This window comes from Peromyscus leucopus, chromosome 5 (genome assembly GCF_004664715.2).
Source record: "Peromyscus leucopus breed LL Stock chromosome 5, UCI_PerLeu_2.1, whole genome shotgun sequence".
In the NCBI taxonomy this organism is placed as follows: Eukaryota; Metazoa; Chordata; class Mammalia; order Rodentia; family Cricetidae; genus Peromyscus; species Peromyscus leucopus.
Window position 1 is genome coordinate 24,003,666 of NC_051067.1, and position 13,087 is coordinate 24,016,752.

The 13,087-nt window shown below is 40.2% G+C and overlaps 1 protein-coding gene across 1 annotated transcript in view; it reads left to right on the forward strand.

The window, feature by feature from the left end:
• Positions 1 to 13,087, forward strand: part of Ofcc1 (orofacial cleft 1 candidate 1) — a 292,427-nt gene that overhangs the window by 192,727 nt on the left and 86,613 nt on the right. Inside the window, exons 15-16 of the mRNA XM_028855629.2 lie at positions 7,124 to 7,342; positions 9,442 to 9,694. Of these exons, the coding sequence (XP_028711462.2) occupies positions 7,124 to 7,342; positions 9,442 to 9,694 (472 nt within the window). The remainder of the gene's footprint in view (positions 1 to 7,123; positions 7,343 to 9,441; positions 9,695 to 13,087) is intronic.

Genomic DNA, 13,087 nt, shown 5'->3' on the forward strand with positions numbered 1-13,087 from the left:
GGCTGGGATAATCTCTCAGCAGATTATTCTGTGATGTTTCCTCAGCCGTAGGTATAAGGATTGTGTTAAAGACCTACAGATTGAGACTAAACACCCCACAGTCACTTTGACCAATTGTGCATCTGTGTGACAGTCTCCATTTGGAAGTTTCCTTGGTAAGGAGTGGCATCAGTAAAGTAGAAAGGGACCACAGTTGGGGGTGGAGAAAAAAATAGCCCCAGAGAGGGAGCCTAGTACAATACAGGTGCTATGGAGGTGAAAGGGGAAAAATAGGGGGGCACTAACTGAGAAGGAGGAAGAAGACTAATACAGAAAGAGGGTGGGAGAGAGATAAATAACATTAAATATGCTTGAAAAGTCCATGGGGAAACATTATTTTATAATCATATATATGGATAAATAAGTATATTCGTGTATAAGTATATATATGTAAGTATATGCATATATGTAAGTATATTCATTTCTAAGTACACACACACACACACACACACACACACACACACACACACACACACATCATATCACACTGAGTACTAATCAATGTTTTCTCCCAGGAGTTACAGACCATCTAATATAACAGAAACTCCAGTACGAGGCATAGGACCCCTCCAGTCCAGTTCTTGGTCAGGGGAGCCCAAGAAACTGTCCCCACAAATAGACTAATGTTATTTCCTTGGTTGCCTCCCAGAGCATGTTGGTAAGACCCCAAACCCAAAGGCACCATACTCTTTGGAAACCAACCTTGGAGGATTCAGACTGGAAGCGATCTTGAAGCTTCATCCCTGGAGTCTAGCACTCATAGTATTAGAAGGTGCTCCATAAGCTGCCAAGAGAGAGGAGCAATTGGTAGTCCCACCCAGATGTAAAGCCCATGAACCACAACAACGACAGATGTGGCAAGGTATCCCCAGTGGTGCAATAGTACACTTTCATCCTGGGGATAACCGACAGCTGTCTAATTGGACTTACTACCTGCTCCATAAAAAGTCATGTCTGGTACTGTAAGCCTACTCAGCTACCCATGACTCTCCAGTCATGGGTCATAGGCCCTGGAGCAGAACCTACTAATGCCATTTTCCTAAACAAATATAATTTCTAACTCTATGCTAAATATTTTTCTCTATATCCACAGACAACTGTACCTCTCACCCCTCATCAAATGCAATATTGGAAAAGTATTTTCTTCAGACTAGGGAGATGACTCAAAGTGTAACATGTTTGCTGTGTCAGCACAAGGATCTGGCTCTCAACCACCCACAGAGTGAGAGGTAAAACAGACGTGAAAGGTTCCTATAATTCCAGATCCAGGAACTGCAAACACAGTCGGATTCCACAGGCTCACTGGCCATCCAGCCTAGACAAATGGATGTGCTCCAAATTCAGTGACAGGTTCTCGTATCCAAAAATAAGATGATGATAGGCCAATAAGATGGCTTAGTGGGCAAAGGCACTTTCCATGAAAGCCTGGCAACCTGAGTTCAATTCCCAGAATTCACGTAAAGTTGGGAAGAGAGAATCCATTTCGTAAAGTTGTTGTAGGCGCCCCACTCACATGCTGTGGCACGCACACATGCGCACCCATGCACACACACACACACAGATACATACACACACAACACACAAATAACCCATTAAAATTAAATGTATTTTCAGTTAAAGAAATTAGACTTTAATCTGAGAACTGTGGAAGGGACGAGATGTGCTGTGCCTGCTTCTTCCTCAGCCTCCATTTCCACTTTCAAAATTTCTCTTCATTTTGGAGAACTTAGAGGAGAAGTTCCCTCTGGCCTAGTTTAAGATAGGAATTTGCCCTGTTCCTCACAGCACTTCATACATCATTAAAGTACTGATGCACTGGGTCTCAGCCCCATGAGGTTGTGCTTTGCACTTACTTGTCTGTGTCTGTCAATAAACCAAAAGTTTTATGGGTAGATGGCCCCTCACCCTTATTCCTCTTAGTCTACCCTCATATTCCTTGTTGCTTCAGGGACAAATAATGTACACCTGTAACTTAGGGCAATGAAGAGTTCTGACTTTACACTTCCAGAAGTCAGAGGTCTCAATTAGGCTGCTGGTGGAAATGGAGTCATGACGAGGACTGGTTTTTTAGAGGCACCAAGGAACAATGTTTCCTTGATCTTTCCAGCTCTACAACTGGTCCTCATTCCTCAGTCATTTATGTCTTCATAGGCTACAAATTCAGGCCAAGGTTTCTACACTGCCCTCTTCCAGGCTGTCCTTCTGTTTCTCCCTCTGTCTCCTTCTCTGTCATCTTTCAATCTTTGAAGACCCTGTAATTACATTGGGCTCATCTCAAATAATTTAGAGTAATCTTATTTTAAGCTAAAACCAAAATTTCTTCTGCTGATTAATTCGCCACTGCCATATAATTTTACATAATCACAGATTCCAGGCTTTAAGGTGGGTGATATTTTCAGAGGTACTCTTCTTCCAATAACACAATCACAGGGCCTGGCATGTCAGACACATTCAGTATTGATCTGGGAGTAACCAGAATTCTACAAAGGAAGCAAAGCCCCTTTCAGGTTTCAGGGCAAGGGGCTGTCAGCCTCCTGGTATTTCTTCATTTTGAAGTTTTGTGATAAACTCATTCAAAAGGTGATGTAGAAAAGACATGATGCAAAGACAGGAGCACAAAGAGAACATTCTTGGCTACTAGCCAGGTTTCCTTGAGCAAATCATGGAATAGACTCGGGTTTTAGTTCTGATTCTGCAACCACTGGAGAGACGTGGATGTGACCTCTGCATATTCCTTTATGTCATTAGTTTATTTATTTTAATTTAACATTTTTATATCTTCATTTTAATTGCTCCTTGAAGTACTGAATAATGTGTCCCAGAAAGCCTCAGAATCATTGTGCACATTTGTATTTAAAAACAAAACAAAACATGACAGTGAAGCTACAGAGATATAGCTCAGTGGGTAAAGAATTTGCCTCCTGAGTGTGAGGAGCTGAGTTGGGTCCCCAGAAGCAGGTAGAGCCGGCTTCAGTTGTATGTATCAGTAATCTCATCATGCCTATGGTAAGATGGGGGATGAAACAGGAGAACCTGGAAAGTTCATAGGCCAGCTAGACTGGTGGGCACAGTGACGAAGAACAGGAGAGCCTGTTCTGAGCAAGGTGGGAGGTGAGATCTGACCCAAGATTGTCCTGTGACCCCACAGTCCCTTCACTCACTCACAAACGCACAGAGACATCATACACACACAAATATAAAACAACCTCCTGATGAATAGAATGCAGTGAAATTTTAAAAAAATGACCCAATAAAATAAACATTTATCTGCGATCATTTTTAAAACGTTACATGTGGATTATATTTGGTTCTGTCTGGAAGGACTATGGAAATTTTAGTGCCATCTATTGGTGCTGATTTTAAAATAAGGGTTATCACAGCCAGCTAATGAGTCGTTACCGTATGCAGCTTCCTTAGGGTTTGTGTTCACTACAGAAGAGAGTTTAAGAATGCATGTTGTGCTTTTTCTTCTCCAAAGCAATTTTGGTCTTTTCTGTGATATTATTATTACACTGATGGATTGTAGAAATCTTGTTTGATTTCAGGTCTCTGTAAAGATTGGGCATGCAAGGGGGATATATGGGTGTCATATGAAATGTGGCTGAAGTTCAGAGAAATAGGTTTCATTTAATAGCTGAAGACTGGATGGCCTCCCTATTCCCCCCCACCCTCTGGCAGCTCACCCCTGAGCAGTGGAAATGCTGTCTGCAGGAATCGAGGAGGGGCTGCTGGCCTCAATGTGATTTTCCAGTGATCTGTGTACTCTGGGGCTTCCTTCATAACCAACAAATCAATTCCCACTCTACAGATTACACACCCCAATGGTAGATGCCATTTATTATCCATTTGATGGTCACACTTCGTACATAACCAAGAAAGATTGCAGGAGAAAGGCAGAATAGTGGAAATGAGGATGGGAATATTCCACAAGGGCAGGGCATCTTGTGACATGCATTGCATGTTCACGAGCCCAACAAATGAGCTCTAGCAAGGCAGTTGTAAAACATGGAAGCTGGGATCTGTTAAATGAAATGCATTTTGAATGTTATGTATAGAGACAGTTGTGGGTGTAATTCTATATAAATCTGCATTGAGATTATAATCTCTAACTGATTATAAGGCAAGAGTTGCTGTATGTTGTAGTAGGGACATCAGTTATAAAACTATGCCTCACTAACCTCTTTAACTAATAAAATGTAATTCCTTATTTTATTGAGAATCACCTAGCACCATCAATTCTTTTGCTTGTACCGAATTTCAAGGCTTATAAAATTTTAAGCACCAGATGATTAACTTTTTCCTAAATTCTTTGAATCCACATGCATGGTTACCACCATTAAATGAATGAAGACAAATATAGATTTGTATTAATTCAAAACAAACGATTGAGTATTTTGAATGACATCTAATGTAACCTTGGTGTTAATTTTTTTTCTTTCTAAATCAAATGTCTGACAAGCAAATCTTTGTTTCTAGGTGTGAGCAGGAATACTTCCTTTGTGGAACTAACTGGGAGTGTGGTTTTGGGGCAGTTTCCGTGCATAAGGACTCAACTGCTTCGTCATTTATGTCAATGGATGTGAAAAGAACAATGGGAATTTCGACTCACCAAATAAGCTCCCCTCTTCTTGGTTTTGCACCATTTGAGGCTTTCTAGCTTTCTGCAAACAGCACACTATGAAGCCTGCATCTGATTTCTCCTTCCTTTGAAGAGGTGAAACAGTGATGGAGTAATGAGCGGAAGAGATCATGTGCAGGATATTTTTGCTTGAGTGGTGGAGAAGTCTGGGTTTCATTTCCCATGATGGAAAGGCTCTTCTGGGGTTCTCTCCTAAGAGACATCAACCCTGACAGCATCTCTGTCTGTAACCAAGGTCCCTTGCAGGGTGTGTGTGTGTGTGTGTGGTGTGTGTGTGTGTGTGTGTGTGTGTGTGTGTGTGTGTGTGTGTGTGTGTGTGTTTTGCAGGGACTTAGACTGCAAAATATCCAAGAACATTTTTTTTTAATGCGATATAAAAATGCTTTGTCTTGTAGGGTGGGTACATAGGGGCTTAGATTTGTCAAACCCTCTGAGCTATTCATATAAAATATGTACAGTTTATGGTACTTAAATCATAAATCAATATTTGGAATTTCAAAATACTCATTAGATTCAAGCGTTCTGAAGTTAACCAGGCATAATGCATGGCGTGCAGACACAAAGTTGCTGGCAACTCTCATCCAAATTGTTAAAGTTGTAAGGAACAAGGTGAGGCTGTCCTTGCCTTTCACCCTAGCCACAGAACACTGGGCTGGAGTGCAGAGGTGTGCACATGCGCGGATGGAGTTTGTGATGAATCACAGCACCCACCTCTGAGCTTAAACTCTCAATTCATGTTTTGTGTGTGTGTGTGTGTGTGTGTGTGTGTGCACATGCACACATGCTGTTTCTTATTTCACTGTTATTCATTTGTGTGATTGAAGGGCATGCTCAGCACACTAGTGAGCGATGGTCCACTTCTCCATGTCAGAATGCTCAGGGAACTGTCAGTTTCGGCCTTAGTGTCCTGCTAGCCTGTGAAGACCAGGAGGCCACAGTCATGTCCTTCCTTGTTGATACTCGCTTGTCAGACTCATGTTTCCTTGGCTCATCTTCTCTTCCCACGGCATACTTGTCATTGTATCCGACAGTCTTCAGCCAGCAGTAAGGTTTATTAAGTAAAGTCTTTTTCAATGCATCCATGGGTTCCACACTTTTCTATTAAAAATCCATAATTTTGAATTATTTGAGTATCTTAGTGCTAGATGAGCAACTCCCTTCAGTTTCAAATTGTTCATTTTTAACCATTTGAAATAGTTTATTTTTAACCACAGATAAACCTATTTTTTTCACATTTGATTTGTTGTTGTTGGTGGTGGTGGTGGGAGTGGTGTGTGTGTGTGTGTGTGTGTGTGTGTGTGTGTGTGTGTGTATACATGTGTATACACTGGTGGTCAAAGGACAACTTTTGGAATGGATTCTTTTCTTCTTTCATGTGGATCCCGGAGACCAAACTCAGGCTGTCGTGCTTGCTAACAAACTCCCTTAACCACGGAGCCATCTCACTGGTTCCAATTGAAACACTGACTTAAGAACGTGCTATTGTGAGCAGGTGAGATAAGAGGGAATATACTTTAGATTTACACATTTTTTTCCAGAAAAATTAAATTTACTATTTGTAATAGCTCCTTGCCATGTTTCATGACATAAGCACGTAGGTCAGTGATGTGTATATTTACATTGCTGGACATCTGATCTCAGGAATGTTTCATCTTGCAGAGCCTGAACCGTGACTCATTCCACAGCAAGAAAGGATTGTCCTTCTGAACTCCGTTCAACATTTCCTTCCTCTGACTTTAACTGCAAGAGAAAGGTCATATAGCAAATCCTGTAGTTTCTGTCCCTTTGTGAGTGGATTAGTTCACTTTAACTGCCACGTTAAAGGCTCATTCACATGGTAGCATGTGTCAGAATTCCATATTTATTTTATGCTAGTCAATACTTTATTGCATGTTATCAGGACTGTTCCGTTCATTCATTCATCGGTGGGCGTCTGTGTTGCCCTCATGTCTTAGATGCTGAAGATGCTTCTGCCACGAACAGGGATATGGATATCACTTCTCTGCTCTGCTTTCAATTCCTCTGGGTGTGGATTCATAATTAGGATTAGTGGGCCATATGGTAGTTACGTTGTTTTTTTTTTTTTTAAATTTGATGTTTATATGCACCATGCTATTTTCCATGGTAGTTTACTGTTTTTATGTTCCAGTTAGGACCTGAGAGTTCTAATACCAATGCTTGGGATTTTCCATTGTTTTGTTGCTATTGTTGCTTTTAATAGGCCTTGTGAGGAGGATGGATTCGTGTCACATGATTTTCATTTATATTACCCGAGCTCACATTTGCCCATGTTGTCTTCAATCATCCATTGCAACAAAAAGTAACATAAATGTGCTTGGTTCCAAAGGTCTAGGAATAATTTCATTCAATTCTCTTCACTACCAGAGCACTTCCCTTTAGAGCATGTGGTAGATCCAAGTTTACCTGTGATTTCTCCGTTCGCAGCTGCTCCTCCGCTGCAGATGGCTGTGGAGCCGGAGAGTTACCCAAGCACCTCCACTTTGCATCCGTGTCCTTGTCTGCAGAACTTGAACTAGCCCAATGGCAGAGCCAGGGCTTCTGGTACCTCCTTCTGCTGACGGCTTCTCTCTGGTTCCTGAGGCTCTACCTACATTACCTGGGCCAGTGGCTTTTCCTATGGGCCCTTTCAACTCCAGTTACAAAGTGAGTGCTTTCCCCTGCACGTCAAGGGGATGCATTTTCATCTTGCTCAGGCAAACCAAAGCACAAAACATCTTTCCCGGTTCACTTATTGGAAGACCTCAAATGGAGGCCTGATTTGAAGAGACAAAAGAAGTCTTTACCTGAGATCAGGGGCTTTTATTATAGTTACAGTCTCAAGCTGTGGTTGGCTCCATCCATACAAATACTTAACTTGTGCATCAATATTTGTTTAAAATTCAGCACATTCAAATATGTACTGATATCTGAGCAGGACTCAAGAAGAAATTTGGCAATGATGTTTTTGTTCTATTTTCATTTTATAAGAGTGACAAAGGCTGAAGGTATTTCAGAAGTAATGTTAGTCTGATTTATTACCATACTCAGAAAAGGAAAGCTTGCTTCTCCTACAAAATGATTGAATTCAAACAATTACCAAACTCAAGCCCAGGCAGTTTCTGGGCCATTATCCTGTGGGGGAAAAATTATATTTTAAAGGTTGTCTGCCTGTAAACATGATTCCATAGACACTCTAGATAGACAGAGAGATAACAACACAAGTAAAAGTCATTTTCTCAAAAGTGTAGATGGTACAGATAGAAACAGACACATGTACATAGTTTCTATTAAGATGATGATGAAGAATTTTAAGACTTTGTGCAGAGAAATACATATGTGTATATATGCACACAGAGTTTTTAATTCTCTTTTGAAATGAGGTAGCTAAGATTTGGATATGTTGTAGATATGAAAATTTATATGTGTCAAATAACTACATTTTCACAGAGGAATTCTTGCATTGGTATTTTCACTCTGTGTGTCTGTCGATATGAAAATTTATATGTGTCAAATAACTACATTTTCACAGAGGAATTCTTGCACTGGTATTTTCACTCTGTGTGTCTGTCTATCTATCTATCTATCTATCTATCTATCTATCTATCTATCTATCTACCTATCTATCATATATATTTCCTTAGTTCCCAAAGTAGAAAATACAAATGTTCTAGCCTGAGTTAATTATCTTTTACTAGTAATAATTTTACTCTTCATTAGAAGAGGAAGCCTTATCTTTGTTAGTTATTAATCCAACATGACAGCAAAAATTTTTGACAGCTCATTTTGGTCAATTTCTTAAACAGGGGACTTGGACCTGTATAACATTTGAGGGCCCTATTGTCTAGATTTACAGTCCTGATTCACACAGTAGCTCCAGGCCACATCTCAGCTGTGAGCTATAGCAATAACAACACCGATAATGAGAGCTTATTTTACCCTCACTGTGTCAAATCCTATACTAAGAAATCCACATCGTTCTATTTCATATCCATGACAACACAAGAACGAACCTCCTTTGGAGAAGTAGTCAAGGAACATATGAAATGAAGACTTCTCTCTAATGGAGTCCTCATGATTCACCAAAGGGTGAGCTCTGACACAGTTTTATACAGGCTGAATTGGACAGAGATCTTCGAATGAACACCATTCTCAAGTTGTAGGGAAAGGTGATAACAAAGCCACACTGCAGGTGACCCCTGTTACTGGTTTGAACTGGATTTAACCCACAGGGCTTCGGCTTGTGCCATTAGTCCCTTGCTATGAAATTTCAGTTGCTAGTGATGACTGTGCTTTTCATGTTGGAAGTTGGGTTTTGGAGTCACGCCAGAAAAGTCATAAGCAAAATCAATAACCTTCAGCCAAAATTCTGAAGTATCATTAGATTTATGCTTATCTCTTATTTTTATAAGACATTGACTCATTAGAAAGTTCACTAGTATATTTTGCATTTAAAATTGACCACTAATATGTCCTGTGTAGCAGAGAAGTTCGTGATTTATAGATGGCTCTACTGAGTGGCTCAAATGATATGCTCGATCCACTAATTTTTTTATAAGAATAATGAACAAGATAAGTTGCATTTCCTTGACTGTGAACTGTAGTCAAGAAAGGTTGAAGACTTCTAACACTCAATTTCAGGTGCCATTTTTGGTCAAGTATTTTGTATTTTTAATAAAGAAAACAAGAACATAGATCTGTCGATTGCTTTGCATACTGACCTTTGCCTAATTCTTGCTGGGTTCCTGTGCTTTACCTCCCAACAGATTCCAGTTTTATTCCTACACTGTTGAGCTCTGCTACCCGACTTCTTCACTTACCATTGGAGAAGAGCTGGCTGTGATTGCGTTGGGGCCTTTGGCTCTGAACACAATAACATTCCCCTTGCTTCTGATCAGATGGGGCTGTCAGCTCCTGTTTTCCTACCGCCCAGATGCCTTGTCAAAGCTAATCATCACGATGGGACTATGGACAGTTCTAGACCCATTGGCGGTGTTTATAGTGGATACTTTCCTGGGGGTAAGTCAAGTAAAATAACCAAGATATGAATCCATGGCATGCAGTTCAGCACAGTGCACGACTCAGTTGACATGGGATATTTCAGTAATGATGTCATTCAGTATTCATCCCGAACTGTATAAGAAAAAAAGACATGGATAGTCTCATAGAAGTGATTCAAATGTAATTTTAACTATTGAAAATACTTTAAAAGTAAGTAGGGGGTTATCTAGAATATATAGATATGCAAACTAGCTGTCATATTTTTAAATTATTTCCAAAGTTTTTTTTAACATAAAAATAAAAACTTTTGTAGCTTTTGTTTAAAAAAAAAAAAACTAAAGATTTTCACAGACAAATTTCTCTGAAAAGAACTTTTACAGTAGTTCATTCAGTGTGACGGGCTGCCCACCTGCTTTCCACTGGGATAGCTTTATGTAATAAATATAAAGGCGAGAGATAAGAGCTGCTGGAATATTTTGAAGTCATAACTTTTCAAATGTCACCCCTCAGGCATTTCTTCCAACTTTTGTGATGATTACAGAGTGACAAGCACATTTCACCTTAAATATACAGCCTTAGCGTTGTGAATGATTCCCAGTGATGGGCAGAAGCACACACTGCTGCATAGAAGGACATGATTCCGGTGCTAGGAAGTGATTCTGTGCTTTTAATCATTGTTGTGCAATTTCTTTCCTATCTATGTATGAACTGAGGTAGTGGGGTAAGCCGTTTCTCCATTTTTCAGTTGGAAAAAAATAGTTACAGAGAATTCTAGTGCTTCTCAAAGGTAATACACGCAGCTCGTGTTGTAGTTCCAACTAGGACTCAGATTTCTGAATTCTGAAGCTGGTGTTTCTCTCATTGTATCAAAATCTCTTCATAACACTATGAGTCCATATATTGTTCTATGGAATTAAAAATGTGCACTTTCTAGTGATAATTATTCAATCTCAACAAGCTATTTAATTTGCTGATGGATATGACTATAATTTGATACAAAACTGATATGGTTATTATTGTAAATTTAATTGACACATCCAAATCTCTGGCTGCTTTGAGTTTGTAAAGTATACAATTTCCTGACCTGTGCTACTCAATGATTTTCCAGCACTGAGAATCAAACCCAAGGCTATGCACATGGTAAGCAAGCACTCCACTCCTGAATTATATCACCAGTGTCTGAAGTAGGTAATTCTTTATCTTTGTTTTGGATCAGAACCTAGTCCAGGTCTTGGTAAGTCCAAGCTTATGGACTCTGCCCTGCAGTTCCTTCATCGATAGGTATGGGTGGAGCACCATTTACTTTTCTGTCCATTATCTGTGACTCCAACCAAAGATAAAATCTAGCATCTTTATCAAAGTTTCATTTAACTTTTCTAAAGTTTTATATTAGATTATCAAAGCACAATGGAAGATGGTGTCTCAAAATGTGATAATTCAAACCAGAACACACTTTAATTTGGTGGATATAAACTTTAAGGAATTTTAAAGTGAAAAAGGGGGGAAATCTAAATTAAACTTTTTATGTCTAGACCTGGTGATAATATAAAACATTAAACAGAGAGCAAATGGCTATTCTAAATTAATTTGATGTGATCAAATACTCATAAGATTACATGAAGTTGTGCATTGATGCTCCACATGCCATGTGTACATAGTTGGTATGGATGGGCTTAGTCTATATCACTATACTAAGCAGATCTTAGTGTGTTGATGGACTATAATGTTAATTACATCTGACATTACTTCTCTCAACCACATACTATTAAAACTTAAGTCCAAAGCACAGTCTCTGATGCACTTTTGAGGACACTGTACACCTTGGATGTCAGAGCAGGCAGCACAGCCTGATCTCCCTTTTCTACTTCTAGGCTATCCTATGCTACAGCATGGCTGCTCAAGCTTGAGTATTCGTGGCCCCCCAGAGTTCTCACTTCAATGTTCACTATGGCTCATCAGGAAGGGCCAAGGATTCTGTATTCCTTATGGTCTTGGGTGATGTTAGTGGTGCTATTTCCCTGGACCACTGCCTAAGCAAGATGACACTAGACATGTTGTCAGGGCAGCCTTCCCTACCAATGCTGTTTGGTAGGCTGAGCCTTCACTCCCCAAGGGTTGCCAGGCTCCTCTTGACCGAACTGGGATCCTTGGGGCTCTGAGTCCGATGGTATATTTTATATGAGAATCTTGAATACTTAAATGACCTCTGCTAATAAAGCTTAGAGTGGACGACTGCAATTGTGGAAAATTGTCATGTCAATCATTTAACATTATTAAAATGAACCCCGAACTGCACATTAGTCCATGAGTGAGTTCAGGACATCTTGCTGTTGTGGACTAGAACCACGTGTAGCTGACATACAGTCTTCTGTTTTCACATGCCAGATGTGATTGCTTTCTGAAAGCTTGGGACCATTAGCCGCCTTGATGGCATGGTGAAAGAGGGAACTACTGGAGGCAGTAGCGTGCTTTCTCCCTCATCCCCAGTTTCTTTCACCATGGCGGCTATCCTCTTTGTGATTCTGAGTGGATTGAGTTAGATCCAGCTGGATTCTATTCACATTCTTGCTTATGAGTTCTCAAGCAGGCAAGGAAGAGACTGTACTGTCAAGCCTGGTTGAGCAGGAGATGTAAAGACACCATCTGCATTACGGGAAGACCATATTCTGAGGTATCTCACAATTCCTCCCAGAGGTCTGATTGGCATACCCAGCAGGCATGGTCCTCATGCTGAGCTTCCTGCAATGCCCCAGGGGAAGTCAGTTGAGGATGAGAAGCAGCTGTCCTTGGTAATCTTCGGAGACCTTCTTAGAAAGACTGTCTGTAGCTCATGGGGAATGGCCTTCCTTATTCCAGTCAGGACCCTTAGGCAGATGAAAAGCCAACCAGCCCGCTGTATACGTGGCAGCTGATGAAGCGAGTATACGTAATTGGCTGTGATGCCTCTAATGAAATCTCTAGGAAAACAGCCTCTAGTGTGACCGTCTAGGAATGGCCTTACCCTGAAGAAGCTGAGATGAATACTAGGGGATGAATCTAGTGACTATTTTTTTCCAGTTGCAAAGAAAAACGTTTATGTTTATTCAGTCTCCACAAATCAACTTTCCAACTAGCATTTTTTCAGCTTTCACTACTTTTCATCTACTTTTGCTGCTTTTCCTCATGATGTAAGAACTCCCCAGTAGACCCTACATTTCAACACTTTCACTGGGGATTATTTTTCCAACACAAACCTAATCAAATTACAATGCTCCCTTAGAAATATATGGAGTGGTAGAGAAAAATCACAGAGTTGAAGTCATAGGGAGCAGTTCTATGTTTCCCAATCTGCTATTTATGATCTATAAGACACCAAATGACCTAGTTAAGCACTTCAGGCCTCAATTTACACATGAGCACTGTGTAAAAGTG